The 11023-nt window shown below is 36.1% G+C and overlaps 1 protein-coding gene across 2 annotated transcripts in view; it reads left to right on the top strand.

Moving 5' to 3' along the window:
- The first annotated feature begins 2496 nt into the window (after window positions 1–2496).
- LOC128988814 (glutamine-dependent NAD(+) synthetase) overlaps window positions 2497–11023 on the top strand; it is a 108315-nt gene continuing 99788 nt past the window's right edge. For both annotated transcript variants that reach the window (XM_054410478.1, XM_054410477.1), the window contains exons 1-2: window positions 2497–2735; window positions 8162–8316. In XM_054410478.1, coding sequence (XP_054266453.1) covers window positions 8171–8316 — 146 coding nt within the window. In that variant the 5' untranslated portion in view covers window positions 2497–2735; window positions 8162–8170. The remainder of the gene's footprint in view (window positions 2736–8161; window positions 8317–11023) is intronic.

Below are 11023 nucleotides of genomic sequence, written 5' to 3'. Positions count from 1 at the left end.
GAGTTGTGGACAACGGCTTCGGTGGTCTAGTGGTTAGCGTGCCGGGCTGGCGTGCTAAAGGTCCCGGGTTCGAATCTCGCTGGTTGCAGTAACTTTTTGTCTCAGATTTTATCATTATCAGCAAGTTTGGTTCGGTTATGACAGTTTAATTTTATTATTAAGTCATTATAAAATTTTAATTGAGCAATTTCTAGTTTTATTTAATAAACATAATTATTTTTTCTATTCTAATCATTTTTATATTATTTAATTATCAGCAAGTTTGGTTAGTTCGGTTAGGTTATGGTAGTTTAATTTTATAATTAAAAAATTATAAAATTGAATTTGAGGCATTTATAATTTTATTTTATGAACAGAACTATTTTTGCGAATAGTAAACCTTCATTGACAAAGTGCTCTCTACTACAGCGCTGTTCGCGGAGGAATTTTGAACTAAATGCCTCATTCGTACCTCCCCTAAGTCAGACCCCACGCATTCCTATTTCGAACAGCGACAGTGTAGGCACAGAGAAGAAATTTTTATAATTTGTTTGTGTTCTGTGGTGTAGGGTATTCCGTATACCGTAGCTTTCGTGTTAAAAATGTTGTTTGAGTTTAAAATGGGACTTCAAGAGTTCAATGCTGAATTTATAAATTGATTAAATCACTGAATTAGATTATTAGAATTAAAACTGAATGATCCATTAAATTCAGGGGTTGCTTAAATTTTTTTTTTTTTTGCAAATACGATGGACCAAAGTGGAAGGTGATATTCTAAAAGAATAAGATTTGTTACAAATTACTATACCGGTACTGCATTTTTTTTAAATAAAATATATAGGCAACCAAAAGTTGCCTCCAAATAAAAAAAATGTGAAAACACCGTTTTCAATGTATTTCTGATAGAAAACATTTTTAGAAAACATTGTCAGCGACCACAAATTAAAAAAAAAAAATATTCTGTGGTCGCTGGACTCACTTGAGAGCAGTAAACAGATGTTTTGCGGGCAAATTGTGGTGGTGGGGGTAGCTACTGGGCCGAGCAACTCGGTTTTCAACTAAATCACTCGACTCGCTCTCAACTGACCTCTTTTTATCAACTCGCCCGTTGCTCGACTCGCCTGCATGTCTACACCAAGCGAGCTAAAGAGCGAGTGGCAACTCGCACACTGACTCGCCCGCCGTACTCGACCCGTGTAAACCAGGCTTCAGTGTGGTGTGGTTCTGGGGCCCTATTTTTGAAATGGTTGACTGTTGAGTTGAGTGTCGAGTCATTCTATTTCCAATCGTTTCGTATTTTTGAAACGGTTGACGGTGGACTTATACAACCAAAACTACTCAACACCTATCGAGCTGTTGAGTGGAGGTTGACTGCACTTTCTTCTTCCTCTCTTTCGGCAAAAAATTACTCTTTTTGAGACGACGCCATATTGTTTTGTTATTGCTTTAATTTACTAATTGCGATTTAGAGGTTATGTATTTGTTGTCAATGTATTAGCACCCAATTATGCGATTGTTTTCTGTAGAATAATCGCATTTTAATTTTATTTACTGTGTCAATACTAGACTATTTAATCAAGGGTTTTATTCTTGTTGGAATGTTTGAAATAGACTAGGCATACTAATTGAACTTATTATAAGATAATTATTGTTATTAGACCTATGATTTAAGGTATTAAAGATTGTGGTAGAGAGAAACAATATCATAGTTTGTTTCAATACCATTCACCTAATAAAGGGATCAAACTAATTTAAGTTACGATATGCTTTCAGTGCAATGGCAAATAGCCGCTTTAACCTAAATAAAAAACAATTAAAAATAACATAAAACAAACCGATGAAGGAAACTAAAATAAGGTGATGTGTTCCGAAATAGAGACGAAGAAAGCAAATAATAATGTATTTAGGATGAGTATTTAGTAAAGTGCAGCCTATGCCTAAACTTATAATTAGCTACACCCTAAAACAAACATCCATAGTAAATTTTATTTTTTATACTTAAGTTTATTACTTTATTTAGTTTACTTTAGTTAATTACTTAAGTTAAGGTACTTTGCAATCACTAAGATTAAGCAAGACATAACCTCAATCTCTCAAGAACGGACGGAGTTGACAGTTGTTTACCTCAGTGTCTCGAAATATGGCAGATTGAGATTAGCTGCCAGATTTTAGAGTAAGAAGAGGTTAAATCGAAGTCCGCAAGAACTCTGCATTGTGATTGGTTCAAAATGACGTCATCTGAATTTTTGACGGTCGTATGCTCTACATTTCCACCACGAGTCTCTCAACTAGTGATTCCCAACTCGCTTCCCAACTGTTGGGTTTCAAAAATACCAAATCATGTTGTTGGTTGAGTTGAGTGCTGACGATTGACTCAACTGTCAACCATTTCAAAAATAGGGCCCCAGGAGTGGATAAGCTCAACTCAAGCTGAAGCGAAGCTCAAAAAAGTTTCGTTTCGTTTCGGTTTTGTTTTGGGATGTTATTGCGTTGTCAAGGTGAATGTTTCTCGTTTCTGTTTCAGTTCTTGGTTTTATTCGTCGTCTGTTGTCTTTTCTTTCAAACCAAACCTATACCAATACATACATTTTTATCTACCATCTACCTACAAATAAAACTAGTTGTTACCACTTTGATGAAGCCGGTAACTTAGTCTACTTAGGCCTTATTACTCTAGTGCTCTGATATCTTACATAAAAATACTGACATTTTAGAAAATAACTTATCGTATTCGGCCAAAAGTTTATGAGTGACAGGTGAGCATAAAGTTTATTTCACATAAACTTATTGTTTGTTCTTATTTCGTAGGCTATGCCATACACTAGGCCTAACGGTAACGGGGTAACTTGTGTGTAACTTATTTTTTACGCAGAGGATACGCGTCCGCACGAATAGCCTTTTAGAAAAATACCGGTATGGATCAAACATACACAAATGACGTTGGCCCGAATCCTATACTATAATAGCATTGAACATAATGATTTGGCAGTTCCATTTAAGCAATGTTAAATAATGTTTATTTTCGGGCAAAAAACATCATTTGTTTATGTTTATGATCCATAGGCCTACCGGTATTTTTCTAGTATTCGTGTGCAACCGGTAACCGGACGTGGATTAGGCGTCCGGCAAATACTGTTATACTTTAATACTTTTAGGCCTTATATTTTTACTTTTATACTTTTTGGTGAATAAACAAAGTATTTAGGTATTTTAAGCCAATGAATGGAGATGACCTAACCTAACCAACCAAACTTGCTGATAAGTTAATGAACAAATGGAATTAATTTATTTTTTTATAAGTTAAACGGTTGCACTATTTTTTACAAGAAAAATTCAATGGTCTTACAGAAAAAAGAAGCAGAGGAAAAACATAGACTAGTGTCTTTGCGATTATCACAGGCCAGTACAAAAGTAGTGAAAAAACTGGAAAACAAGACTTCAATAACAAGACATAACTTAAAAGATAAATAACAACAACAACTAGGCCTATAGGCTAAATAACAAACTATAAATAGCCTAAGTAACAAACTATAAGTAACAAACTATAAATAACAAACTATCTGAACAAGTTAACAAAACAAGGGATTCGAAAAACAAAACCAGTATAACAACAACAACATCAAACAAATGATAGCAGTGCAAAAAAACCGAGTAAAACTTTGGTAAAGAGGCAGAACAATCTTGATGAAAAACAGATAAAACTTGCAGAAAAATAACAATATGATATACTCTGTACAAGAACAAGATAACAACAGTTACAACAGGATAGACTATATTAACAAAAATAAATAACAATGCAATAAATAGAAAGTTTGCTGGAAACATGCAAAGATTGATGCAGGAGTTCAGGATAGAGTACGAGTTCAGGATTGAGTAGGACGGAGGTAGGCCCAAGCATTTCCCTCAGCAAACCGATGCCAACACACGCACAACCCCCGGATCCCCCTTTGACCCCACACTATTGACAGACTCACTAAACCACCGTGAACACTTCCCCACGGATGATTTCTAGTTTGCGTTGAAGCTAGTTGTATTGAAGAATGGAAGTCGCTCTCCGTTTGAAGGTAGCTGGGCTCAGGCCATCGAAGAAATCTAGATGAGAAGCTACCGTGTTGCCAAGACGCATCAATCTGGGAAGAGGAGAGTGTTGTAGATAGTTGTGGATAAGATCTCTTGTAGAATAATTCACGTGATCTGGTTCGATTGGGAACGCGGAATTCAATTTGTTCTAGGAGCTCTTCACAAATGATAGCACCCGTTAATAAATTGTGGAAAAAACTGATATCCGCCACTTTCCGTCGAAACTTAAGTGGAGTGAGGCCTAGATCAGTTAGGATGTCAGGAACAGGAGACTCCAAGTATCCGAATCCGAGCTTTGTTCCCACCAACTGAGCAAATCTTCTCTGGGTGGATTCACGCCTATCGCATTGGCCCAGGAGGTAAGGTGACCAGATAACGGAACAATATTCCAATTGCTGGCGTACATAGGAACAATAGAAGCTGAGCAAGGTTTTTGTACGAAAGGGATCTCTAGATATTCTGCAAAGGAGACCCATAGTTTTGTGGCCTTTACGACAAATCGAGTTAAGCTTAAATTCTGTTCATAAAATAAAATTAAATACAAAAAATCTAACAAAAGATGTACAAGGTAAGTGGCTAGAAAAAAACCGGACTGATTCTGAAAAAAATGTATTTACAATTTGATGTTATCTCCTTCAATGTACTCTCCTCCTTGGTCTCTACACCGCTCCATATGAATTTTCCACTGTTCATAGCAATGCTGCAGATCATTTTCGGTAAGTCCATACATTACTTCCGTCGCTTTTTCTTTTACTGCTTCAACACTCTCAAATCTAGTTCCTTTCAATGCTGACTGACTTTGGGGAAAAGAAAGAAGTCACAGAGGGCCAAATCAGGTGAGTAGGGTGGATGGTCTAAGATGGGAATGTTGTTATTGGCTAAAAACGTCTTCACTGACAACGCATTGTGAGCTGGGGCATTGTCTTGGTGCAGGATCCATGACTTTGTTTTCCACAAATCATTCCGTTTTCTCCGTACCGGTACTCGCTCACGTAGGGTAGTCAGGACGCTAATGTAGTAATGCTGATTCACTGTTTGTCCCTCTGGTACCAAATCAATGTGCACAATCCCTTTGATATAAAAAAAAACAATCATCATTGCCTTGAATTTCGATTTTGACATTCGTGCTTTTTTTGTCGTGTAGAAGCAGGAGATTTCCAATGCATCGATTGGCGTTTGGTTTCGGGGTCGTAAGTAAAAAACCACGATTCATCACAAGTAATAACATTTTGTAAGGAGGTGGGATCACTTTCAATGTTTTCTAGGATGTCAGAACAAATCATTCTTTGGCGTTCCTTCTGTTCAATTGTGAGACACTTTGGAACCATTTTTGAACACACTTTGTTCATGTTGAAACTTTCATGAAGAATCTGCCTAACACTTTCCTTGTCAGTTCCTGTCAACTCAGACATTGTGTTAAACGGCGATCTTGTCAAACAAGTTTACCGATTTTTTCAATGTTTGCATTAGTTTTTGCTGACAATGGTCTGACCCATAGACAAAACGACAACTTCTTAGAACAGACGCCACGGGCAGACTGAGTAAAAAAGGCAGATGAAACTCGAGCAGTAGGCGGGGCAAGAGTCACGTGACAGGCCATGCGACTTTCAGCCTTATTGCATTCGTTTTATTGTTTCACCGGGACTAGTCCGGTTTTTTTCTAGCCACACCTCGTATAGTTAAGAAGAAATGACATTCAAAGCAAAATCTTAGTCAAAAAGTTAAGGTTACCGATGGGATTCGAACCAGGGACCACTTACATATCAGCCGAGCACTCTATCTACTACACCACGAACACTGACGGCTGAACATCGTATCGTTGTGGTAATGGTGTTCCGGGCACCACAACACGGTGACGTCACTGCCGGATGCGTATCCTCTGTGTATATTTTATAAGTTAGGTACCGGTACTTATCTAACTTATGGCTATGCGATCTTGCAGAGGCTAGGGTTACGATATTACCTTTACCTTTGGTGTAAGCTATATGAAAAAATTAAATAGGCTACTATCATTGCAGTTTTAAAATCATTAAGATTTATACTCTAATACTCTTAATGACAAATGTGCCAAATGTCTCTTTCATCAATAACAAGTACATCAGTCAAAACTCTTTAGAATCAGACAATACAGATAAATTACAGTTTTTGGCTTTTACCAACAAATTTGAAGTTAAAAATGCTATCTTAAGTTTAAGTAATAGTAATTCTTGTGGTTGGGATGAGATTCCCACTAAATTATTGAAATGGACTGCTGACATTATTTCTGATATTATAGCTAGACTCATCAATCAATCATTTAGTGAGGGTGAATTTCCAGACTTGCTAAAATTGTCTGAAATCAGACCAATTTTAAAAAAAGGCACACATAAAAATAGTCAAAATTACAGACCAATTTCTTTACTCAGTAATGTATCTACAATTTTTGAAAAAAATTATTCATCTTAGAATTGCAAATTACCTGGAATGTAACTCAAAACTGTGTCAAGAGCAGTTTGGTTTTAGAAGAAATCTAAGCACACATAATGCTCTTTTTACTATATTAGTAGTGTCCTTGAAGCTCTGGATCAGTCACAGTTGACTGCAGGAATTTTCTGTGACTTATCCAAGGCTTTTGACTGTGTGGACCACAGGTTGCTGCTGCTGATCAAATTGAAGAATATTGGCTTGGAGGGAATGGCACTAGAATTATTACGATCATACCTATTCAATCAAAAGCAGCGCACAATAGTAATAAAAAAATCAATAAAATATTATTCTAACTGGGCCAGCGTTACATATGGTGTTCCCCAAGGTTCCATACTTGGGCCTTTATTATTTATCAATGACTTGCCTAATTGCCTTTCCACAAATTCCTGTGCTTTCACTTTGTATGCCGATGACACAACTGCTCTTTTAAAAAGAAAAACACTAAGTGAACTTAAATTAACTTTTGACAGCACAATTAAAGAAATCAATGAATGGTTTGAGAGCCATGGCCTGAAATTAAATGAATTAAATGAATGAAATGTGTACTAACATTCTTCAATTTAAACTCAGAAACAGAGTTACAGACACCACAATCAGTAATACAAAAATTGTTAAGTTTTTAGGTCTAAATTTAGACTCAAAATTAATTTGGTCTGATCACATTCATCATCTAAATAAAAAATTAAGGTCAACAAGGTATTCACTAAGTGTACTATCCAAGGTCACGCCGCTAGAAGTCTGCTTGACAGTATATAATGCATATGTTCATTCTTTGCTGGCTTATGGCGTCACTCTGTGGGGTAACTCTGCAGAGGCCAAGAAAGTGTTCACTTGCCAAAAGTCAATTCTCAGAACTATTTTTCACCAGAAGTCTAAAACAAGCTGTAAACCTTTTTTCAAAAAACATTCCATTTTAACATTACCTTCTCTTTATATAGGCCTATTTGAAATAGCAAAGTATGTTCATGCAAATCCTTTCTTTTTTGAAAAATATAAAATAAATCATAACTATCAAACGAGAAATAATAACAAAACTTTTCAATATCCCAAACATTCGCACACAAAATTTGAAACTTGGCCTCTTTACATGGGATTAAAAATCTACAATCATTTACCTAATTCATACAGAACTTAATCAAAATCAAATTTTACATATAAACTGAAAGAGACTTTGAGCCAAAAAGCGTATTACAAAATTCAGACGTTTTTAAAGATAAATTGTAATAGTTTTTACTCTTGTCAGGGTAGATTAAGGAACCTAGATATAAATTGACCATGTACCAGCTTGGGAATTACTAATTTGTAATTATTGTATCAGGCGTTATGTACAATAAAGCTTTGTCTATTGTCTATTGTCTTATCGCATGAATTGATTCAATAAATTAATGGCCTATGTTGATTTGATTTGGGTATTAAATAAAAACAACCAATTAAAACCTAGCCTTACATACATTATGTAGGCCTACTTACTTAGATGCCTCATAGTCTAGCTTAGGTTATGGCCTAATTAAGCTGCACCTTATGTAACTTAGCCCTGTCTGTATGTAGGCAACTTCTATCCTATAGGCAACTATCCTTGTTTTAAAATAGTGTTTAAAATTTACCTTGCAGTTAGCTGACACTGATTGTTGTGTAGCCTATAATTATGGGGCGTAAAGCAACGTTAGCGGCCTGTACACTTAACCAGTGGTCTCTGGACTTTGAGGGAAATTTGAGTCGCATTCTTCAGAGCATCCAGACTGCCAAAGAGGCAGGAGCAACTTATAGAAGTGGGCCTGAACTTGAGATATGGTGAGTAAGTTTATAGTAATATTAACTTCCAAGTTGCTAAAGCCACACTGGAGTTGTAAGTTTACACTGGAGTCAGTGACAAAAAGTCAGCAACTTCAAAAATTTCTTGCGCAATTGTTTCAGTGACACTTGTCAGCTACTGAAATACTTTGTCAAAGACACGATTTTAGGTTTTCCATCAAGTTGGACTGTCACTGACAAAATGTCACAGACTTAAAGTTTTTGTCTTAACTTGTTGTTGACCTAAAGCTGTTATAGTTAGTTATATAAACGCCGCGGTGACTTTTGTCCTCGACAAAAGCCTTCTATCTCGCACTCCTATAAAGAAACTTACCACTCGTCAGTCAGTACAGCTAGGAGCTACGTGCGGTGGAGATTACGTTGTGGCGTTGTTTGTACCGTTTCGATTGTAGGGTAAGTTATTGTGTGAACGTTTTGTTTAACTTATTTTAAAGATTGAAGTTAAGTTATTTGTGGAGGACTGGGTGTCTAGTAAGTCGGGAATTAGTAGGTATTGAATTTCAAAATGGTCTTGAAAAGTCGGGATTTAGTCTTTATTTTGATATCAAAGTCGGGAATTTTTAATGATTTTGCAGTGATCGCGCAAGACGACGACCACGTTTACGTGACCGCGAAAGACAGTGATGATGATGATGTCTACACGGCCGTGGGAGATGCTCACGATTTTGCCGCATTCGCGGACGATAACGATGACATTTCCGGAATCGCGGGAGACGACGATAACTTTTCCGTGACCACGAGAGACGATGATGACGTTTCCGTAACGCGGGAGACGATGGTGATGTCTACACGGCCACGGGAAATAATCATAATTTTGCCGCGCGATCGTGGACAACAACGATTACGTTTTGTGACCGTGGGAAATGACGATGATGTCTAAACGGCCGCGGGAAATGTTCATGATTTGCCGCGATCGCGGATGGCGACACTGACGATTCCGTGACCGCCAGAGACGACAATGACGTTTCCGTGACCGCAAGAGACGACGATGACGTTTCCGTGACCGTGGGAAACGACGATGATGTCTAAACGCCCGCAGGAATGAACGCACAGTTCGCACTGTTTTCACCAATGAGGTGAAGACTAATGAGGTGTAGGGGAAGACAGTGCGAACTGTGTGTTTAGTATTCCATTGTGTGAGCTGTCCAAACTGCACCTTTTATAGAGGCTAGATTATAGTGTTTTGTCATTGGTTATATTTATTTTCATGTTGTAGGCCTATCATGACTTGACTGCTATGTCAATGGTGCTATACAGTGCATATTTGTTGACTGCTACCCTTTGTAGTATACCACATTCCAACTTAGGTTGGGCGTTTGTGTATTGTTAGTTGTAATGTGTTAGTTAAGTAACTGTTAGTTAAGTGAACAAACTTTTACATTGCTTATGAGATATTAATAATAATATTTGCGTTGGTGGTAATTTTAATATAGATATTTTGTCTGAAGATAACAGAAAAATAGATTTTGTTAATTTTTTAAAGTTGCACACATGTACTATACAGTAAACATACCAACTAGAGTTACAGATACAAGTGAAACAGCAATAGATAACTTTATTACTAACATTGACAAAGCCTATATTAAAGTGCTGTGTTTAGTAACTGCACTCTCAGATTATGATGGGCAATTGCTCACAATAAATACTATGAGTAAAGAAAAATCCAATAACCCTAAAATATTATTGGAATCAAAAAGGATTTTTAGCAAAAATAACATTAATGGTTTTATAAAAGATTTAGAATTTGAGAACTGGACACAGCTTTACCAAACCCCTATTGATAAAAAAAATACATTTTTTACAATATTCTAAGGTTTTACTTTGATAAGAATTTTCCTGTGACTAATGTTCGTACAAAACACGGATTTAAGAATTGGATAGATAGAGAGATCAAAGAAGAAAGGCAAAACTTATTAAACGCTTGTAAAAACAAAAGGAATAATAAAAATGTGACAGTTAAATTGAACATAAAGCAGCAAAAAAGAAGGTTAAAAAAACTCATAATTGAAAAGAAAAAACAATACTTTCACAATAAAATCACTTTATCTGAAAATGTAGCAAAAACTACTTGGAATTTAATCAATACTGAACTTGGAAGAAATTCTGCTAATTTACCATCCCAGATTATTTTAAAATATAATGGAAATTCTGTTACTGACCCTGTGGAAGTTGTCAACATAATGAATGATTACTATGCTGACTTAGTTGACAGCACAATAATTCCAAATTTGACTAATAAAGATTCCTTTGGGGATAGCCCCAAGCAGTCCAATGCTGTTATTGCTGATAAGTCTAGATTTAAGTTTCACACTATATCTGAGGAACAGTTAGATAAAATAATTAATTCAGTAAAGAACAAGTGGTCATCTGGATATGATGACATCCCAACAAAAGTCATCAAGGCTTCAAAAAGAGCAATTCTTAAGCCTCTACTGCATGTTATAAATGCTTCTTTGATATCTGGAGTATTTCCCACAGAATTAAAAGTATCAAAAATTATTCCAATATTTAAAAAGGGTGAAAAGAAGGATCCTGCCAACTACAGACTTATTTCAATCCTACCATCATTATCAAAGTTTTTTGAAAAGTGTATGTTGATGCAACTAACTGATTATTTTGAAAAAAATAGCTTATTAGATTCGGAACAGCATGGTTTTAGACAAAATAAATCAACTATCACTGCAGT

The sequence above is a fragment of the Macrosteles quadrilineatus genome, unplaced genomic scaffold (assembly GCF_028750875.1).
Source record: "Macrosteles quadrilineatus isolate MER2022 unplaced genomic scaffold, UCM_ALF_1.0 Scaffold_3__2_contigs__length_128488019, whole genome shotgun sequence".
In the NCBI taxonomy this organism is placed as follows: domain Eukaryota; kingdom Metazoa; phylum Arthropoda; class Insecta; order Hemiptera; family Cicadellidae; genus Macrosteles; species Macrosteles quadrilineatus.
The sequence above is the reverse complement of the archived record's forward strand: the minus strand, read 5'-3'. Positions and strand labels throughout refer to the sequence as shown.